The sequence below is a fragment of the Equus przewalskii genome, chromosome 13, assembly GCF_037783145.1.
Source record: "Equus przewalskii isolate Varuska chromosome 13, EquPr2, whole genome shotgun sequence".
Classification (NCBI taxonomy): domain Eukaryota; kingdom Metazoa; phylum Chordata; class Mammalia; order Perissodactyla; family Equidae; genus Equus; species Equus przewalskii.
The window spans coordinates 30762596-30785491 of NC_091843.1; the positions used below are offsets into that span (position 1 = coordinate 30762596).

A 22896-nucleotide genomic window follows, 5' to 3' on the forward strand; every position below is an offset into this window, starting at 1 on the left:
GTTATAGCTTCCTGACTTGACCCAGTGTTAATAACAGAGTGAACATTTATGGAGCCATTTACCACGGCCAAAACCCAGCCATTATGTCATGTACATGCATGGCCTTGTTTTATCCTCACAGCAATCTTACGAGGTTAAAAAAAAAAAAGACCACATCAGTTCCATTTTACAGATGAAAAAACTGAGGCCCAGAGACATTATGTAACTTGCCCAATGTCCTACTGTTTAGTAAGAGGCAGAGTGAGAGTTGCATCCCAGAGTTGGCCAACCCCATAGGCCATATTTTCTCACTATACTGCTGGTGCTGAGAAACTCTTTGCTAGAAAGTTCTTTGCCTCAGAGAACTCTACCTGACACCTGCTGGAGCTGAGAGAGCTTTGCAGCAGTCAGTAAGAAAGACGGTCTCGTGTGAATGTGTGCTTGAGCAGAGGAGGAATCACAACAAGGACCATCATCAACTAAACAGTAGAAACAGCTCTTCCTGTGTTATCTACATTGGGAGTGTGCTGTCAACTCGTTAAGCAACGTCCTACTCTGCCAGGTCCATTTTATCACGGTACCTGGAAAATGAGAAAACTGGGACCTGGAGAGGCTAAATGCCTTGCCAAGGGCCACGAAGTTAATGGGTGGGAGCCCTTGGATCAGATTCTTTTAGGCCTAACTGGGGAGGTGATGGCACGTCAGGTGGTCATGAAGGCATCTGTCTTGTGCTAATAATGGCTACCACCACCTGGGACTATGTGGCCCAGAGATGAGGCATTAAATAATATGCCTATATCTGGTTCTGTCTTAAACTGGAATTAGTTTATTTATTTAATTTTGGGGTGAAGACTTTGAGTTTGTTATGGAAATACATTTTTCTGACAGTTTTCTTACATATAAAATGAGACAAGATCACCCCATATCTGTTAGTAGTTGTGAAAAATACCCCTTAGGGAATTCCGATGCGAAGGGTCATGTAGATTTTGGAAGATGTTGGTTCATTCCCTGCCTTACATCAGGGATTCTCCTCAAATGCACTAAAGATGATGTGTTCTCAAAGCTCTGTTTGGAAGAAAGAAGTTAACAGCAATGGCTACAGCTTACTGGGTTATGTCTAAGACTTGCCAAGACCCTGCATGGAAGAACTTACCCATTTTGCAGATGAGGACACTGAGGCTCAATGGGGTAAGGTACTCAGTTCAATGTCACTTGATTATTAGGCGGCAAAGCCATGGCATAAAGCTTTGTCCGACTCAAAGCCTTTTTATTCATGTTAATAAGCTGCCTTCCTCTACAGTGGAAAAGTAAAAAGCGAACCAAAACCCAACAATGGTTTCCACAGGCTCCTTCAGCATTTTCAGTATTTGATTTCTAACAATCTACTTGATGGGAGAAATTTCTTCTTATAGCTCATGAAATCCTTCACATTCTGATTTGTGTTCCTTTCCTCTTCCGAACACAGAAATACAAAATCAGTATCGAAACCCAGCTTTGGAAAAATAAAGTCATCCCTCATTTCCACATCAACTCTGAAGCCTTTCTTCTCCAGGCTGTGCAAACTTAAGCCTTTTTTTCCTGGTCTTAGCCCAGGTGCGGGAACCAGGCCTCAGGAGGGGCGGGAGGGTGAACACATGGCTGAAAGGGCCAGGACTCTGAGGCCGGGCTGAGGGCAGGGCTAAGGCTGTAAACAAGGAGACTGGCACGGGTAGGCAGGGGGAGATTAGCTCAGCTGGCAGCGGCCAGTGGAAAAAGGGGTAGCAGTTCAGTGATGGCAAACATGCCAGGCGAGAAGGCGGTGAGAAATGAGCCCTGTCTTTGAGATAGGGGAACGCCCAGGAACAAATAAGGGAGAGAGAGACAGAGAAACAGAGATAGAGAGAGGATACTGTGGTTGAGGCATGGACTTTGGATTTCCTGATATATGCTGAGGGTCTGTGATATGCAGATTTGGAGATCGCTGTGAAATAATTTAGGTAAAACTCACAGTATAGCATCTTACACATAATCAGCTCTTACAAAGTAGTGGTCAATCTTATAAAAAAAAATTCCAGCTTAAAAAAATTCAAGAGGACTGATAGATTTGGAATGTCACCATTTTGCAACCCCAAATGAATGTTCATGAATGGCACCTCAAATCATTAGGTGAAATGCTAACGGGGAAACTTATAATGGATGGAGAAGGCTGGAAACATCTGAATCTGAATCAATTTTTAATGCAAAACGAGAGGCATTCTTTTTACATGTAAAAGAATGAATTTGGACCCCTACCTCACAACATATACAAAAATTAACTCCAAATGCATCATACACCTAAACGTAAAAGTTAAAACTATAAAACTCTTAGAAGAAAATGTAGGGGTAAGTCTTTGTGAACTTGGATTAGTCAATGGTTTCTTAGATATGACACCAAAAGCACAAGCAACAAAGGAAAAAGCAGATAAATTGGACATCATCATAATTAAAACCTTTTGTGCTTCAAAGGACACCACCAAGAACGTGAAAAGGCAATCCACAGAATGGGAGAAAAATTTTTGCAAGTCATATATCTGATAATGAGCATGCATCTAGAATAGGTACAGAACTTTTAAACTCAGTAATGAGACGATAGATGACTCAATTAAAAAAATGAGCAAAGGATATGAATAGAGAGTTCTATGAAGAACACACGTCAATAAACACGTGAACAGATGCTTAGCCATCAAGGAAATGCAAATCAAAGCCACAATGGATACCACTTCGTACCCACGAGGATGACTATCACAAAACGGACTGATGATAAAACAAGTGTCAGTGAAGATGTGGAGAAATTGGAACCCTCATACACTGTTGGTGAGAATGCAAAATGGAAAATCATTTTGGAAAATAGTTGGCAGTTCCTCAAACAGTTAGACGGAGAGTTACCATGAGATCTAGTAATTCCATTCAGAAGCATATACCCATATGAAAACATATGTCCACACAAAAACTTGTACACAGGGGCTGGCCCTGTGGCTGAATGGTTAAATTTTTGCACCCTGCTTTGGTGGCCTGGGGTTCATCGGTTCGGATCCTGGGTGTAGACGTAGCACCGCTCATCAAGCCATGCTGAGTGAACATCCCACATAGCGGAACTAGAAGGATCTGCAACTAGAATGTACACCTATGTACCGGGGGGCTTTGGGGAGAAGAAAAAAACACTTGTACACAACTGTTCATAGCAGCATTATTTATAATAGTCAAAAGGTAAAAAAACCCAGATGAACCCAGATGTTCAACTGATGAAAAGATAAACAAAATTTGGTAGATTCATGCAATGAAATGCTATTCAACCATGAAAGGGAATAAAGCACTGACACATGCTACAACAGATGGACCTAGAAACATTATGCTAAGTGAAAGAAGCCAGACGCAAAGGACCAAATATTGTTTGATTCCACTTACATAAAATGAGAGAATAGGCAAATCTGTAGGAACATACAATAAATTAGTATTGTCTAGGGCTGGGGTGGGGGATGGAGGGAACTAGGGCATTTAGGGGGAGATGACTAGGAGGTGCAGACTTCCTTTTTGGAATAATGAAAATATTTAAAATTATGGTGATGGATGCACAACTCTGTGAATATATTAAAAGCTGTTGAATTTTATACTTAAACAAAACAAGAAAAAAACAAAAAAGAAGTATTTAGCACTATCTATGAGGTATTCTTACCAAAATCAAGCCTAAAGCTGATTAAGCCTCTAGATCGAACTACTAGTTCACAGAGAGCACAGGGGAGAGAGGAACACACGAAACAACACTGCAAACATGCAACCGGCAATATCCAGAACGCAGACAATTCAACAAGACAAATGACTTGGCTTCTTTGACATGTACATGGCAAAGGACAAGAGAAATAAAAGGGGAACCTGTATAATAACAGAAATCTGACACACGTCAACTCAGTGCAAGGTGTTTACCTCATGTGGATGCCATTTAAACAAATCAACTGCAAAAAAACATTTATAAGGCAGATGTGGACATTTGGACACTGACTGAATATTTAATGTTTTAAAGAAATTATTTTCCATATTCTAATGTGTAATAATGGCATCATGGTTATGTTAAACTCTTAGGAGAAAATACTTACTGAAATTTTTAAAGAGATGCCTGCATATGGATGAAATGACATGATATCTGAGCTTTGCTTTAAAAGAACCCAGTTGGGGAGCAGGATCATGACTGGAGACACAACTGAAACAAGATGGGTGATGCGTACAGGAGGGTTCATTATACTCTTCTTTTGACTTTTATATATGTTTGAAATTTTCTGTCATAAAAAAGTTCAAAAAAAGGTACAGGGTAGTGATTGAAGAGAAATCTAGTAATGGACTGCTAAGAAATTTTGACTGCTGAAATTCTTAATAACGACAACAACAATAAGTGGTACCCAAGCACTTTACGTCTTTTGATTTTCCCAACAACCTTGTGAGGTAGGGGTTATTCCTGTTTTTTGATGGAAACTGAAGCTTAGAGTGGCTACTGATTTGTCCAAAGTCTCACCATTGGGATGGGGACGAGGCATCTGGGTGTGAGGCTGGAGTGGTTTCTCCTGCACACAACACTGCTTCTCTAGATGGGCTCATGACTGTTCTTTATCCCAGGGATCTGGCAGAGCAGAAGGCAGCAGAGGCCCTCCAGACCTACCTTATGTCTTTTCTTGCTTTCAGACATCTGCCAGCGAACTCCTGCTAAGGCACTGGATGATAATTTATGAGAACAGTTTAAGGAGCTGTCTCCTCCCAGGGGATACACTCTTAAAAATTTTACAACATATTTCAAGCACCTATTAGGCCCCATAAGCACTTCGGGGCAGATAATGATGACATGGAACAGAAGGGTTTGAAGGGACAGATGTCCGTTTAATGGAGCCTTCCCATTTTTCTACCCACAAGTCTTTGGGACCTCTCTCCAGTCAGTTCAAGAGTGCTCTTGTAACTTCATTTATGAGTAGGTATTTGTTGAGTGAAACTGTAAAGATGAAAGAAGTTTATGTTGGAAGATATCAACATAAGAATATAAGCATAGGATAAACTTATTTCTGCAAATTATCTTAGATGGAGGATATTAGAGCCTTAAACATAAATTAGCACCAAGGATATGTCCATAGGAAAAAAATTATCTTAATACTAAATAAAAACCATCTCTTATGGCAGTCCTCAGTACCACAAAGTTGGGTTGGGAGACTCCTGTGAAAGAAGAAGACAAAGGGAGAGGATTTGGATTTACAATTCAAGCTCCTAAAAATTATTTTATTTGGAATATTTTGAATAAAAGTTTGAAAGGGAGTCAGCTGTGGGACAGTGGCATAGTTGTTAGGTTTGCGTGCTGTGCTTTGGCGGCTTGGGGTTCATGGGTTCAGATCCCAGGCATGGACCTACACACCACTCATCAAACCATACTGTGGTGGCATCCCACACACAAAAAATAGAGGAAGACTGGCACAGATGCTAGCTCAGGGACCAATTTTCCTCAAACAAAACAGAAAGATTGGCAACAGATGTTAGCTCAGAGCCAATATTCCTCACCAAAAAAAAAAAAAATAAAAGAAGAGAGTCAGCCTTACATATCTCAGAATTTCCCAAGGTGCATGACAGCTCATCTTCCCAGGAGCCCAGGAAAGATGCTTGGACTTGTCGTTATCATCCTGGGACGGGATGGAGGAAGTGTGGGAAGGGAATTGCATTCCTTACACTGACTTCAGTGACCTGCCTTTTTCCTCTCTGTCTGTTCTCTTTTGTTTTCTGGGTAATTGGAAGAGGCTAGAGGGATTGGTAATTATTTTAAAAAGTCAGAAGACTCTGTCTTTGTTTTTGATTCTTGAGGCAAAACGTGTTATTAGAAAACTTTATTGGGGTTTTGGAAAGTCAACAGCAATATAAATGAGTAAAATACCATCCCTGCCCTTAAGAAGTCTTTTTTATTTTTTGTGAGGCAGATTGGCCCTGAGCTAACATCTGCTGCCAATCTTTGTCTATTTTGTGTATGGGACACTGCCACAGCATGGCTTGCTGAGTGGTGTGTAGGTCCATACCCAGGATCCGAACCCAAGAACCCCAGGCTGCTGAAGTAGAGTGTGAACTTAACCACTATGTCACCAGACTGGCACTCCCTCCTTTTTTTTTTCTTTTAATTGAGGTAACATTGGTTTATAAGACATTTTCAATCTTAGTGAGCATGGTGATAAGATATATACATGATGTTTATAGTACAAGGAAGAATGTGTTATAACTCGAGTACAGGCGTATCTCTAAGATATTGTGGGTTTGGTTGCAGACCACCACAATAAAGTGAATATTGCAATAAAGCAAGTCATATAAATTTTTTGTTTTCCTAGTGAATATAAAAGTTACGTTTATACTAGTTGTAGTCTATTAAATGTGTAATAGCATTATGTTTAAAAAACAATGTACATACCTTAATTGAAAAATACTTTATTGCTAAAAAATGCTAACCATCAACTGAGCCTTCAGTGAGTAATCTTTCTGCTGGTGGAGGGTCCCACCTCGATGTCGATGGCTGCTGACTGATCAGGGTGGTGGTGGCTGAAGGTTGGGGTGGCTGTGGCAATTTCTTAAAATAAGACAGTAATAAAGTTTGCCACATTGATTGACTTTTTATCGTAAATGATTTCTCTGTAGCATACGATGCTATTTGATAGCATTTTATGCACAGTAGAACTTTTTTCAGAATCGGAGTTAATCCTCTTGACCCTGCTGCTGTTTTATCAGCTAAGTTTATATAACATTCCAAATCCTTTGTTGTTACTTCAGCAATCTTCACAGCATCTTCACCAGGAGTGGATTCCATCTCAAGAAACCGCTTTCTTTGCTCATCCATAAGAACCAAATTCTCATTCCCTCAAGTTTTATCATGAGATGGTAGCAATTCAGTCACATCTTCAGGCTCCACTTCTAATTCTAGTTCTCTTGCTGTTTGTACCACATCTGCAGTTACTTCCTCCACTGAAGTCTTGAACCCTTCAAAGTCATCCATGAGGGTTGGAATCGACTTCTTCCAAACTCCTGTTAATGTTGGTATTTTGACTTCTTCCTATGAATCATGAATATTCTTTTTTTTTTTTTAAATTTTTCCTTTTTCTCCCAAAGCCCCCCGGTACATAGTCGTGTATTTTCAGTTGTGGGTCCCTCCAGTTGTGGCATGTGGGATGCTGCCTCAGCATGGCTTGATGAGCGGTGCCATGTCTGCGTCCAAGATTCTAACTGGTGAAACCCTGGGCCGCCGAAGCAGAGCGCGTGAACTTAACCACTTGGCCACGGGGCCAGCCCCTGACGAATGCTCTTAATGGCATCTAGAACGGTGAATCCTTTCCAGAAGGTTTTCAATTTACTTTACCCAGATCCAACAGAGGAATCACTATCTGTGGCAGCTATATCCTTATGAAACGTATTTGTTAAATAATGAGACTTGAAAGTCAAAATTACTCCTTGATACGTGGGCTGCAGAACGGAGTTGTGTTAGCAGGCGTGAAAACAACATTAATCTCATTGCACATCTCCATCAGAGCTTTGGGTGACCAGGTGCATTGTCAATGAGCAGTAATATTTTGAAATGAATCTTTTTTTCTGAGTAGAAGGTCTCAACAGTAGGCTTAAAATATAAGCAATGTTGTAAACAGATATGCTGTCATCCAAGCTGTGTTGTTCCATTTATAGAGCACAGGCAGAGCAGATTTAGCATCAGTCTTAAGGGCCTAGGATTTTCAGAACGGGAAATGAGCATTGGCTTCAACTTCAAGTCACCAGCAGCATTAGCCCCAAATGGAGAGTCAGCCTGTCTTTTGAAGCTTTGAAGCCAGGCATTGACTTCTCCTCTCTAGCTATGAAAGTCCTAGATGGCATCTTCTTCCAGTATAAGGCTGTTTCATCTACATTGAAAATCCACTGTTTGGTGTAGCCCTTTCATTAGTGATCTCAGCTAGACCTTCTGGGTAACTTGCCACAGCTTCTACCTCAGCACCTGCTGCTTCACCTCCACTTTTCTGTTATGGAGATGGCTTCTCTCCTTAAACCTCATGAACCAACCTCTGCTAGCTTCAAACTTTTCTTCTGCAGCTTCGTCACCTCTCTCAGCCTTCAAAGAATTGAAGAGAGTTAGGGCCTTGCTCTGGATTACGCTTTGGCTTAAGGGAATGTTGTGGCTGGTTTGACCTTCTATCCAGACCACTAAAACTTTCTCCATATCAGCAATAAGGCTGTTTTGCTCTCTTGTCATTCCTGTGTTCACTGGAGTGGCACTTTTAATTTCCTTCAAAAACTTTTCCTTTGCATTCACAACTTGGCTAATTGTTTGGCATAAGAGGTCTAGTTTTTGGACTACCTTGGCTTTCAATAGGGCTTCTTCACTAAGCTTAACCATTTCTAGCTTTTGACTTAAAATTAGAGATGCCTGACTCTTCCTTTTACTTGAACACTTAGAGGCCATTGTAGGGTTATTAATCGGCCTAATTTCAATATTGCTGTGTCTCAGGGAATGGGGAGGCCCAAAGAGAGGGAGAGACACAGGGGATCAGCCGGTTGGTGGAGCAGTCAGGACATACCACACTTATCGATTAAGTTTGCTGTCTATACGGGTGCAGCTCATGGCACCCCAAGACAATTACAACAGTAACAGCAAAGATCACTGATCACAGATCACAATAACAAATACAACAATAATGAAAAGTTTGAAATACTGTGAGAATTACCAAAATGTGACAGAGACATGAAGTGAGCAAATGCTGTTGCAAAAATGATGCTGATAGACTTGCTCGACGCAGGGCTGCCATGAACCTTCAATTTGTAAAAAATGCAGTATCTGCAAAGTGCAATAAAGCGAAGCATGATAAAACAAGATATGCCTGTATAAACAATGTGCTGTGAACATAGTGGGGAGATATTAATTCTGTGGGGTCAGGGGGGACCTGCTCGGTGGCATAGAAATTAAGTTCACTTGCTCCACCTTGGCAGCCCCAGGTTCGCTGGTTTAGATCCTGGGGGCAGACCTAAGCACCACTTATCAAGCCATGCTATGGCAGGTGTCTCACATCTAAAATAGGGGAAGATGGGCATGGATGTTAGCTTGGGGCCAATCTTCTTCAGCAAAAAGAGGAGGATTGGTGGCAGATGTTAGCTCAGGGCTAATCTTCCTCAAAAAAGAAAATTTTAAAAGGGGTAACAAGAATGGAAAATAAAGATTAATTAAAGAAAAGAATGTGCAGTGGGGGAGTGGCAAGAGCTTCCCTAAAGAAAGGATATACATACTGGGCTTTGGGTTATGGATATAACTGTGACAGGCAAATGCACCAAAAATAAATCCCAAGAGGAATAGCATTTTTTATTCAACAAACATTTGTTTACTGCCCAGAATAATGAAGGTACTCTCCTGCATTACTCTGGCAAAAGGCAATGAGGTGGCCTAGTATATAGTGTGCTTAGGACCATTGAATAGATTACTGCAACTTTTCTGTGTGTTCATGCTCGTGTGTGTGTACATATGTTCACACATCTGTATGTGTATGTGCATGTCTGTAGTGTGTAGGGAGGTCTAGGGGTGCTGGAAGGGGTGGTGTAGCTAGGTCATGGAGGGTCTAGAATGCCTTAACTTATTTAGGGGAGAGAGCACAGGTCTACCTTCAAATACTGTCTCTTTTCCAGCCTTGATACTTTGGGCAAGTTCCCCATCCTTCTGTCCCTAAGTTTTCCTATTTGGTGAAATGAGCACACCAATGCCTACTCTGAATAGTTGTGAGGACAGTCATAATGTTTGTAAATCCTCTATTATGGTTCCTGGCTTTTAGTCGCCACTCAATAAACAGCAGATATTACTGCTTCCGAGGACTGTAGGGAACCACCGGTGGCTTGGGGAAGAGAAATGGCTGAATGGATTTGGGTTTTCAAGAGATTGTAATAGAGGCCAGATTGGAAGAACGGATGGGGGTGAAGGTTTGAGGGGTGGGGCGTAGAGATTGAGCAAGGTTCTGGGAGACCAGGTAGGAGGCTGAAGCACTAGTCGAGGCAAGAGATGAGACCAAAATTAAGGCTGTGGGATGGAATGGAGAGAAGCAATAACTATTTAGTTGGCAAAATGAGCCTGCTGACTAACGGGATGTAGGAGGTGAGTGAAAGAGAGAACTCTGGAATGATGACAGGCTTTCTAGTTCCACTTACAGCAGTTCCACTAACCTGGATCTGTGATCTGCGAGGAGGGGCAGGCTGACGTAGAGGGTTAGGGGAATTGGTAGTGGGGTAAGAGGGAGGGAGGAAGAGGGTGAGTTCTCTGAGGGGTATACTGAGGGAGCAGAACCTCTTAGGAAGCCCCATGTTGGAGAAAACAAGAACACCTCACTGTTCTGTGAGTGTGTGCGATGGAGCAAGCAGACCCCATGACCCGAGGAAGTCACTTTTAGAATCGACAGGGTGAGCCTGGCAATTGTGACTTTCCGTAAGGCATGGCTGAAGGCCTTCTTTCTGACTGTGTCCCACCCGATTGACTTTCTTTCTCCTTCTAAGGCATTCCTTCTCAGCACAGACCTACAGGTAATCTCCAGAACACTCCCAGAGGCCAAGTGCATTGGTTCCAATCCTCCTACTTAACCTCCTCCACCAGTGCTTTTTGCAGAACCTACTCAGCACCTTCAGGTCTAATCCTGAATTGTTTTCAAGTACAGTTGTTTTTAGCCCAAAGTTCACCTTTGAGGTCATTTCCTGATGTTCTAGCCAGATGTGTCAGGTGGTTTCCCACAGGTGGGAAGACACAATGGCAACAGGAAAACAAAATTCCTTGCTCTGATTTCTCTTTATGAGAAGGTAGCAATTGGTACCCTTTGCTGTTTAAGACCTGAAAGACAGTCCAAGCCTTGTCCTTGCTACAGGAGGGGGATAGGACTATGTAACAGGGAAGGTTTCAGAGGGGTTTCAGAAAACTGACTCTTTAAGCCTCCTTTATCTATCTACCTATCTACCTGTCTATCTATCCTATTAGTTTCAATAAATGTTTGAGATTATTATTGCTGCTCTTGTTATTTTGATAGTAGAATCCCCAGTACTCACTGTGGTTACTATTACGTTGTAAGCACTCCATAGATGTTTATTGGTTGAAAGAGTTACACTGACCTGTGATCTTTCTATAGGAAACTATTTCTCTTCCGGTCTTCTCTGAGCATATGTCACCACATCTGTCCAGACATTTAAGTCAAAAGTCTGAATTCCTTCACTTATTGAGCACCCACTAGTAACCAGGCACTGTGTGGGGTGCTGGGACGAGGAAGGTAGGGGGAGCTTGATAAACTGGACCCGATCACAGCTCTCTAGGACGTTAGAGAAAGAGGAAGCAGGAGAATTTGTCATTTGTTCAACTCTCCACTCATCTTTAGCTGTAGCTCATAAATGGGACATTTTGAGTATGATTTGACATCACCCGGGCAAACAAGGAGAAATGCTTATAATCCAAAGCCATCTGAATTGAGAAAAGGCTATAAATACTGTGCAGTGGTTCCTGGGAATAGGATATACAAATGCAATCCTTTGGAATTCTCACCTTTTGTGAAAACTAGGAAGGAACACTGCTTGTTTTGAGTCCTACTAGGATTCTCTCTGTAGATGAGATAAATGACCCAGAAGAAGAATTAAAAAGGCACATGGAAAATAGCTTTCGGCTAAAACTTTTGGGAAGCCAGCTTACAGCTGAGTAAGCTAGCTTATATCCACTGACGGTGGGCTGTACTTTATATATCCATGTCTCTATATAAAGAATGGTTTCAGAAAAATTCTGTTAGTCTTTGGCTTAATTGTGAGTCATGAGGCCCCCATTTTGGAGTGTGTGTGTGTATCTGTGTGTGGGTGGAGAGAGAACTTTGGGCACAAAGCACGTATGTACTTGTAAAAAAGCATTTGGAATGTGTGTGTTGGAAGGGAATTATGTGGTATTTCATGCAAGGAGAGTGTGTACGGAGGGGAAAGTGTATCTGTGCGTATGCGTCTGTATGTCGTGCAGAGGGTGGGCAGAATCACATGAACAGTCAGCCTCTTAGAGATCCAGACAGTGGCAGAAGACATAAAGTGTTGTAGGAGGTGATTGTTTTCCTTTTAGACCTGCACACAGGTCTTTGAGGAGCCCTTGACTTTCTCCTCCTCCTTGTCTTGTTAAAAAGGGATTAGAGTCCTATTAAGCCATTTAATCCCAAGGTAGATATTCATGTTTAAAAACAAGACTTATAGCTTTAAAAAAAATAGTTCAGTGCAAGTTGAGGTTTGTCCTTTCAAGTTGCCACCTGTGTGGCTTCCAAAGAGTGTTTTCAGCAGAATACCCAACATGCAGTTCTTCTTAATTACTTTGCCTCATACCTCCAGTCCTTCATCTTTTAAAGTACTCTTCAACCTAAATAGCCACATGCTGTTAGAAGTACTTCTACTTCTGGAGTGCCACAACCGCCCCTTGGCTTATCTCCCTTCAGTTGGCAACTCAGTCACCAGGCTTAATAAGAACAGTATTAAGAGCCAATGTTCACGGGGTGCTTAGTATGTGCCAGGCATTGCGCTAAGCGCTTTACATGCAGGATTAGATGCGCCATAAGAAAACACCCAGGGGCTGGTTTTGTGGGTGTGGGACATGTGTAGTCACACAGAGCTCTGCACAGAAGGGCCCTTCACTTGGTTTAATGCTCTGCTGTTGCCATCTTGAAATTCTTAATCATTTTTGAGCAAGGGACCTGCCTTTTCATTTTTCACTGGGCCCTGCAAATTATGTAGCCAGTCCTGAAAACACCCAATGACCCATAGTTTATTTCCTTTCTTTTCCTTCCTTTCACATGACACCTAATATGTTAATAGGGGTTGGGACAGTGAATGTCAAATTATGATGCCAGAACCCTTTCTCCAAAACAAGTGCCATTATCTCGTTGGAGGGAAATTTTCTAAGGGACAGGAACAATGTCATGACTCTTAGCACGGGAAAGCAAAGTATCTGTGAGAATTTGGCAAGTTGTTTAACCCCTCTAAGCCTCAGTTTTCTCATCTGTAAAATGGGAATAACAATAAGAATACCTAACTCACAGGCTGTTTCAAGGATGAAATGAGATCACATGTATATAGCTCTGACACACAATACATCCGACGTTAGAGATTATTAATGCATTATGGGTGTTTAGCAGGTACTAAACATCCAGTATTGCTTGTGACATGGTATGGATCACTTGCCCATCTCCAAGGTGCCCTTATCCCAGGGTTTGTTCCCTACCTGCCCCACAGAGCTGGGAGGAACATCTGCTTTCTCCATGTGCTGGGTGATCACAGAGGGGTTGCTGGAACTGATAAGCACTGGGGTGCTGATCTCCACCATTTGCCGCCCCGAGGGAGAATGGACCATCCTGTTGAGAGTGTTCAAGGCCGTCGTGATGGAGAACTGCCCGGGGCCCTTCCGCCTGGATCCAGGGCCCCTTCGGAGGGTGGGCGTGTTGACTGCTTTGCCTCTGGAGGGTGAGGCCACCAGGGACAGGTTTTTTGTGCGGGATGACTGACGGCCTTTGTTCTTCTCTAAGAGGTGTCTTGCAGTGAGGTTTGGCTGAAAAGACAAAAGGTCCCATAAGAAGTTAATCTTCTGATCTAATGTGTGGAGCTAAGTCCCACCCAGGCTAGCCCGAAGTCAGTTCTGATGCCACCAACTCAGTCGTCACTCCTTGGTCTGCTTCTATCTTTTATCAATATGTCCCAGTTACTTTGCCATATCAATATATTTTTACAACTCTCTGCAAAATAGGTACTACCCTTTTACTCTCTTATTGAGGTCCAAAGGGGCTAAAAATAAGCCATGATACTCTTCCCCCGATCCTGAGCACTCGTCCTTTACCCATTTCTCCCAGCCACATTCCAGTCCTTTTCACCTAGGAGACACTCCCATCCTCCTTCTGCCACCCCTGAATCCTCCATTGGGTTGGCTGCTTGCCCTTCTTGATGCTCCTGCAGCCCCTACGCTTTCCCACCATGGCAGTTTTCACTCCACTCTGTAATCACTTACTTTCCTTTCCCCCACTGGACTGTTAGCTACCTGGGGGTAGGGACCTTATTATTCTCTGCTGTATCCCAGAGTGGATGCTCAGTGAGTGTTCGTGGAATAGTGCGTGATGAAGTTGCTCAAGTTCATATATTTACATACTGTTTGAGTCAGTATGTAAATCCATTCAGGACTCTGAATCTTTATGCTAAGACCGTCTTTTACTACTTCCTTTAAATACTTTCATCTCATCACCATTCTCTCTTGTTCTATACCTCTGAATCAGTGGTGTGCTGGTAAATCAGAAACAAAAACAAAAACAAACCCAAAACCCTGATTTGTAAAGTTTACCAATTTCTGTGGTGTAAATATCTACCAATGGTTTAACAAATGGCTAACAAAATTCCTGAAAGTGTAACAAGCAGCTCTTGCAATGTAGTATCAGCTAGCTCTAGCACAACCACTGAGAGCACTATATTTTGAGTACCCTGCCCACCAAGGGTCTCCAGGAGCTCATTTCCTTTGGATCTCTGAAATATGCTGACAAAACAGTTTGTGTGAAAACTGTCCAGGACAATTACTTAAATTTCCATCATTATGATTGCCACCAGTTGCCCTCTCAAGCCACATGTCTCATTCTAGTTTAGAGATTCAATGATAGAGCTAAAGGAGAATTTGCCTATTTAAGAACTTTTTAATGACAATGTGCAGATTATTAAAATAGCTGAGATAGAAAATTTTAAAGAAAATGTAGTTCCTGCCTCAAGAGGGTTATAATTTTGTGAAAAAAAAATCATCAAGCAGGGGAAAGGGCATTATTAGGGCCACTTTAAAGATAAGAGAGCTGAGACCCAGAGAGGTGACTTATAAATGGCAAAGCGAGCACGTAAACAACCAAACAAGAAAACATCAAGATAGCAGTAAGTGCTCTGATGTGATAGAGAGTGGCTGGGGGAGCTGACTACTTTAGATTGGCGCATCAAGGAAGACCCACTGGAAGGTGACATTTGAGCTGAGACACAGATGACAAGAAGGAACCAGCCATGTGAAGAAAGGGGCAAGAACATGCCAGGCATAGGGATTATAAGCTAGTGGAAAGATCCTAAAGAGGAGAAAAATTCAGCCTGTTTGAGAAAAAGATGTGAAAGAAACAGAGAGAAGACTAGACTGGAGCGAGGAGCAGGTGGAAAAAGGAGACCAGAGATAGGCAGGGGCTGGATCGCAAAAGGCCTGCAAGGAGGCTTCAAGTTTATTTTAAGTGTAATAGGGAGCCTTTGGCGGGTTTTAGGTAGAGGAGTGACATAATCAGATTTATGCTTTTAAAAGCTCGTGCTCTGGTTTGACAGTTTCTCACAAAGTTAAACACATATGTTGCATCTGACCCAGCGATCCCACTCCTAGGTAATTACCCAGGAGAAATGAAAACTCAGGCTCACTCAAAAGTCAGTATGCAAACGTTTATAGCAGCTTTATTCATAGATGCCAACAAACTAGAAACAACCATGATGTCTTTCAACTGGTGAATGGATGAACAAACTCTGGCACATCTGCACAATGGAAAAAGACTCAACGCTAAAGAGGGATGAGCTACTGACACATGCAACAACGTGGATAAATCTCAAATGCATTATGCTAAGTGAAAGAAGCCAGGCTCAAAAGGCTACATCTATATGATTCCATTTCTATGACGTTCTGGAAAAGGAAAACTGCAGGAGCAAAAAACAGATCAGTGGTTGCCAGGGGTGGGAGGCAGGGAAAGAGATGACTGCAGTGAGGCAGCATGCCCTTTTACTTTTTGGGGGGTGCTGGAACTATTCTATCTCTTGATGGTGGTGTGGTTGCACACTATGCATGTGTTAAATGTATAGAACTAGACACCAAAAAGAGTAAATTTTACCATATGTAAATAAAAATAAATACATAAAAAGCTCATTCTGGTTGTTATTCAGAAGTGCCTGACTAGAAGGAGGGAGACCAATTAGGAAGTTACTAAAATTGGTTAGGCAAGCTCTGATGGCAGTCTGGACTAGGGACAATGTCTTACGTTCCCCAGAGCACCTATCTCTCTGTTGTTCACCCAGGAAGAGGACAATATACACCCTGTGAGTTGAATGAGTAAAGTTCTTTATGGTTATTCACAGCTACAAGGAAATAAGTTAATTTCTTTCTGCCTCTACCTAATTGTTCTGTCCCCAGGTGAGTGACTCCATCAGCATTTCCATCAGTAACATTGACAAAGGGCCTCGTGTGACTCTCGGTCTGCTCTGTCCTCTGCCACGTGATTAATAGCTCAGTCGGGGAAGTTCTGCAGATCTTTTAAATTTGCACCCACTCATTTAAAACAATATCCTTGAGGTTCATTGGGCTGAGCAAGGTTCATATAACCCAGGCAGGCCCCGCTGGAGGAGTCCTGACAAGAATGGGCGTAAACTCAGTGTTTGTTTTACCACCTTTTATCCAGGTGCAATTTAACAAATCAAATGACACATTAACAAGAAAAATCCTGTTTATGCCAAAAAAACCACGTCACTCTCATAAGAAAGCTTTCCTTCCTTCCAATTGTTTTGCACGGCACTGGTAATTCAAAACTTATTTAAAGAGTTCTCAGCAAGTGCTAGTCTTAATGGAATGACTGGAGTCAAAATTTAAGTACTACTTTAAAAAGCTCAATTTAGGTTTCAAGTAATTTTTGAAAACCAGGTTCCCAGATTAGAGCAACCACTTGATTATCTTTCTCCCCTCCTAGCAATTAGGAGAACAAATGAAGCAATGGCTAGTTTGATGATAATCTTGAGGGTTCTCGTAATCACTAATTTTAGAGGCAAAGTGGTGGGGAGAGTATTCAAATGAATAATCATTAAATGTAGAAGTTTTGGAAAAAAGGTATCAGAAATAGGTGTTAAAATCAGGGGTGTCTTTTTTCCCCCCAGAGCTATGTTAAGAAGCTCTTGAAATAATGCAGGGGATCATGTGAACTCTAATCTGCAAAAATTTAAGGCCCTCCCATATGTGCAACTTGGTATCAGTTGTAGCTGACCGCTGCCCTTCGAGACTTCACCATTGTCTCCCACTCACGTAATTGTTCCTCTGCAGCAAACGCTGCCTGACCTAGCCAATGGCTCCACCACTGACCTAGCTACACAAATCAGAAAGTGGGGCGTGATCCTTGGCCACTTCTTCTCCCCTATCCCCCACTTCTGTCGACCTCCTGGTCCTGTGGGTCTACCTCCTAAAGGTCCTTGAATCTGTCTGCTCATTTCCAATCCCAGTCCAAGTCACAGTCCTTTTCTAACTGAGCCACGCAGTAACCTCCTAACTGGTCTTTCTGCTTTTTTTTCCTCCCGCCTTCAAATTATTCTTCCCACCGCAGCCACGGCAGTCTTTATTTTTTATTTATTTTTATTTCAGTAATATTGGTTTATAACGTTATATAAATTTCAGGGGTACATCATTATGTATTTTGATTTCTGTGTAGATTATACCATGTTCACCACCTGAAGGCTAATTACAATTTATCACCATACACACATGTGCCTAATCACCCCTTTTGCCGTCCTCCCTCTCCACTTCCCCTCTGGTAACCACCAATCCAGTCTCTGTCTCTATGTGTTTGTTTGTTGCTGTTTTTATCTTCTATTTATGAGTGAGATCGTATGGTATTTGACTTTCTCCCTCTGACTTATTTTGTTTAGCCTCATACCCTCTAAGTCCATCCATGTCATCACAAATGGACAGATTTCATCATTTTTTATGGCTGAGTAGTATTCCATTGTGTAGATATACCACATCTTCTTTATCCATTCATCCCCTGATGGGCACCTAGGTTGCTTGCAAGTCTTGGCTGTTGTGAATAATGCAGCAATGAACATAGGGGTGCATGTATCTTTACCACAGTAGTCTTTAAGAAACCCAAATCTGATGGAGTCACTGCCTCACTTAAAATCTTTCAACAACTTCTACTGACTTCTGGGTCAAGTGCAAACTTCTTAGGATATGGCAGAGACAATGGTACTCACCAAACATTCCATATACTCCCTTATACTTCTCAGCTGACTTTAAGACAGGTGGGGCTATGTGACTGGTTCAGGCCAATGGGCTAGGCGTGGGAGTGACAAGTGTCACTTCTGACCTAAGGCCATTGCTGATATACACCTCACTCTTCCTAACTCTTCCCCAGCCGGGGAGACTAGGAAGTCCATGTGTTCTAGACGGTGCAGCTACAAGATGGCCCAACCTTATTAGTCTGGGTTCCTGAGTGACTATGTGAGCAGAGCCTCTCACCATTCTGTGCTGAACTGGTAATGTGGGTGAAAAAGAACTTCTTCTTTGTTAAGCTGCTGAGACTTTGGGGCTGTTTATCACCACAGCATAACCTAGCTCATCCTGGCTAATATAGGATGGTTTACAAAGCTGTCTGTGATCTGTCTTTCGTTTACTTCCCTGGCTTCATTTTTGTCACTCTCTTACTCCCTAAACTCCAGCTCTGGTATTCTTTTGATCCTTTGAATACATCACACTTCCTCATCTCCAAGACTTTTGCACATGTTACCTCCATTCCTTAAAACACTCTTCCCTCCGTGCTTACCTACATAAATCCTAATCAGCTGTCAGATCTTGGCTTAAGAGGCATTTGCAACCCCCTACCCAGGTCAGTTGCATGTCATACTCTCCCTCCCCCCCCCCCCCCGACAGTTCCCTCTACTTCATTCTTTGGATTATTCAACACACTTACAATTACTTGATTAATGTCTGACTTTACAATCTCTGAAAGTAGGGACCTATATCTGTCTTGTGTCTTTAGAACTTAGCATAGGACCGGACATAGCAGGCAGCCAATGAAAAATTAGTCGAATGATTGAATATATGTTTAGGACAGGGTCACACTGAATGGTTTGTTCTCGAAATTTTTTCCTGGTTAGTCTGACCACCTCCCAAATATTTTTTCATTCATTCACTTGTTAAGCTAATTTTTTAACCTGTTCTGTGTTAGGCTAGCCTGTGAAGTATAAGAAATACACGTATCAGGTGTTCAGAGAAGAAAGAGACAACTGAGTGTTCAACTAGTTGCTGAAATTTCATGGAGAAAGTGGATTTCTAGCTGAGCCTTGTAAAATGAGTGAAATTTGAACAGGTTGAGAGCATCGGGTGGGTGTACCTGGAAGGGGCCTCTGCAAGAGAAAAAGCACTAGGAGTGAGGATACAGTTCAGCAGGGACAGTGAGGCGAGCAGCCTCTCTGGACCTTTCCTGTATCCCTCCCTGCCACTGTTAGCCCTTCAGCACTGACTGAGTGGAAGGGGTATAGGGAACCCTGAAAGCTGGACAGTGTTCCAGGCACACCACTCACTCCAGAACCTGCTTTGGCTCTTATGAATGGAAGAATTGGTCCCTTCTCTCCAGCCATGCCTCTGCTCTGTGTCACTGCACTGTCCTAGAGGGCGGAGAGCACGCCTTTTACTTCTTTCATAGCTCCCCACTGCTCACTTTTAGTGCTTTATGCCTGGTAAGCACCCAATAAATGTAGTTAAGCAATAAAATTTCACTTTTAAATTTGTAAGGAACTGCTTTAAGCTGGGGCGAGGCTGAGGCTAGAGAGGTCAGGGACTCCAGGTCGTATTCTTATATTGGAGAAATAGGTAAATAGCCTGGCATGTGTTCTTTCTTTCTTTAAAAACTAACAAGTTATATGTGCTCATTTCAGAAGATTTGCAAAATACAAAGCAGAAGAAAATGAAAATCGTCTAAAATCTCACCAGCCAATGATCACCACTGTTAATACTTTGGTGCTTTTCCTTTGAGTCCTTTATCAACATATATACAAATACATGCATATATTTATAAAGCTAGTTTTATGTAGTTCAATTTGTTTCTTTTTATTGTGGTAAAAAAACACCTAACATCAAATTTCTCATGTTAACCATTCGGTAGTGTCAAGTATATTCACACAGTTCTTCAGAACTTTTTCATCTTCTAAATCTGAAACTCTATACCCATTCAGCTTTATCTTACTTAACAATAAGTCATAAACATCTTTCCACAATACCAAATACTCCACGATACTGAATATTCTTCTCTAACATTATTTTTTCCATCACTGTAATTTTTTTTTCTTTTTGGTGAGGAAGATTCCCCCTGAGTTAACATCTGTTGCCAATCTTCCTCTTTTTCTGCTTGAGGAAGATTAGCCCTGAGCTAACATCTGTACCAGTCTTCCCCTACTTTGTCCGTGGGATGCCTCCACAGCATGGCTGAAGAGTAGAGAGGGTCTGCACCTGGAGTCTGAACCCGGGAACCCGGGCTGCCAAAGTGGAGTGCACAGAACTTTAACTACTTGGCCATGGGGCCAGCCCCCCATCACTATAATTTTTAAAAATTAAATCCTTATTGTTGGATAGTTAGATTATTTCTGGGTTTTTTTTGTAAGGAAGGTTGGCCCTGAGCTAACATCTGCTGCCAATCTTCCTCTTTTTACTTGAGGAAGACTGTCCCTGAGCTAGCATCTATGCCAGTCTTCCTCTATTTTGTATGTGGGGTGGAGCCACAGCATGGCTTGATGAGTGGTGTGTAGGTCCACACCTGGGATCCAACCCCACAAACCCTGGGCCACCGAAGCAGAGCACACAAACTTAACCACTATGTCACCAGGTTGGCCTCTATTTCTGTTTTGTTACCATTATACACCATGCTATGGTGAACATTTTTGCACATTTTGTACATGTATCTTTGCATACTTATTTTCGCATGTCCTTGCAATAAACTCTCAGATATTGAATTGCTGACTCAGAGGAAATGAACATTTTTAGGCCTGGTAAGCAATAAATGCAGTTTAACGTTCTTGATATGAGTTTATTTGAGTTTGGACATGCGAGACTGCACCAATTTACACTCCTATCAGCTGAATGAAGAGGCCCGTTCACCCCGGCTCTTGCCGGAACTGGGTATTATCATCTGGCATCTTTTCTTTAGAGACTTTAGTTAGTTCTGAAATAAGCCTCATATCAAATAGGAATTACTCTCAGGAATCACTGTGATACTTGTATATTTCTGAGTCAGCTTGAGTCAGATACTTGATACTCACCTCTACAAACAAGATTGGGAAGATGCCTACTTTATCTCCTAACTTTCCTTCTGCCCAGTTCTCATCCACTCTGCTGATCACAGTGATGATATCATCCTGAAAGAGAGAAAGTCTCCGGGTCAATATTTACGCTCAGTTTTCAGGTGGTGAAAGCTCTCACTGGAGATCAGCTTGGAGTCCCAGATGGTTTAGGAGCAAGGAATGTAGTTCTTTCATGATTTATTTATAAATTCTTCCTGCTAAAACGATCTTTCTCCATAAAGGGCAGTATTTGGGTCACCGAGACCAGAAGAAGAGTCGAAATAAGTTGGAGGATCAATGGAATCCAACAGGAAAACTTGGAAATGTTTCTAATTTTCAAATCACCAGCAGCATCTGGGCTTTTCATTTAAATTAATATGATAGAGAAATAAAGATGGAAACCATAGGGAGACAGACTTTTATCTTAGCAAAAGGAAGAATGAATTTCATTCTGATTTTGAAGAGTTTTCAGTACCTATTCAATTTGTGTGTGTGTGAGGAATATTGGCCCTCAGCTAACACCTGTTGCCAATCTTCCTCCTTTTGCTTGAGGAAGATTGTTCCTGAGCTAACATCTGTGCCAATCTTCTTCTATTTTATGTGGGATGCTCCCACAGTGCAGCTTGACAAGTGGCGCTAGGTCTGCGCCAGGGATCCAAACCTGAAAACCCCGGACTGCCAAAGTGGAGTGCACGAACTTAGCCACTGTGCCACCAGGCCAGCCCCGCAGAATCTATGCAATTTTTAATGTATCCAATGTAAAGTGGCTTTTTATTCAAGTTTTTCTTATTATAAAGGTTATATGAAGAGTTGTAGACACATTTGAAAATACGGATAAGCAAAACAAAGAAAAAATTCTAACACAAGATAGAGACAACCACTGTTAACACTTTGATTAACACATTTTCCCCCAGATTCTTTTCTATGAAGATAAAACATATATACATATAAACATGCTAATTTTTAAAATCTTTTCCAAAAACATACACACACATATACTAAAGTGCATGAGTTTTAGATGTAGACCTTGATGAGTTTCTACACTGACTATATCCACCGGACCCCCATCCAGATGAAGAAGTACAGAACATTCTCAGCACCCAGAAGCCTCCTCTGTACCCTCTCCAGTCACCTAGCAAGAGGGAACCACTGTTCTGACTCCCACATATGCATTCATTTTGCCTTTCTTGTACTTGCTACAAAGTCAGTCATCCAGGACACACTGACTTTTCACTTAACACCAAATTAGGAACACCATTCTACGTCCATACCTGTTCATACTCTAAACCTGAATATCCATCCACCGGTCTCCCTGGCCTTCCGCCCCATGCCCCTCAGTAATTTAGATGAATCCAAGTCTCAATTCATTCCTGCGTTCTACCTTTTCTTAGCATTTTCTGTCCTTCCTACAATTTGCAATGACATATTTATAGCTTATTATCTCTTTGATGCCTATCCACCCCATCAGACCATATACTCCATATGTGCAGGGCCCTTGTCTGTTTTGTTCATTTCTGTGTTCCCAACACCTAATATGGTGGAGCCCCTTTAGTAGTCATCAATAAATATTTCTTGAATGCATGCATGCAAGAACAAATGACTGTGTGAATAAACTGTACAATTTACTGAGAGAGCAAACAAGAGGGAAGAGCAGCTTTGGGAGAGCAGATCTTGTTTAACACGGACATGCTGAGTTTAGGAAGACCGTGAGATTCCCTGCTGTAGTCAGCCTTCCACTGCCCTCCAGAACGGATCAAATGCTCTCTCCTGGGTCCTTGTCATAATTTCCCATTTCTGTGTCTGTTCCTTCCA

General features: G+C 42.0%; 1 protein-coding gene across 5 annotated transcripts in view; it reads right to left on the reverse strand.

The window, feature by feature from the left end:
- The window catches only part of SH3RF2 (SH3 domain containing ring finger 2), a 126025-nt gene that overhangs the window by 51247 nt on the left and 51882 nt on the right, over positions 1–22896 (reverse strand). For all 5 annotated transcript variants that reach the window (XM_070569319.1, XM_008513869.2, XM_008513867.2 and 2 more), the window contains exons 4-5: positions 21064–21159; positions 13235–13558 (exon numbers count right to left, since the gene is read on the reverse strand). In XM_070569319.1, the coding sequence (XP_070425420.1) occupies positions 13235–13558; positions 21064–21159 (420 nt within the window). The remainder of the gene's footprint in view (positions 1–13234; positions 13559–21063; positions 21160–22896) is intronic.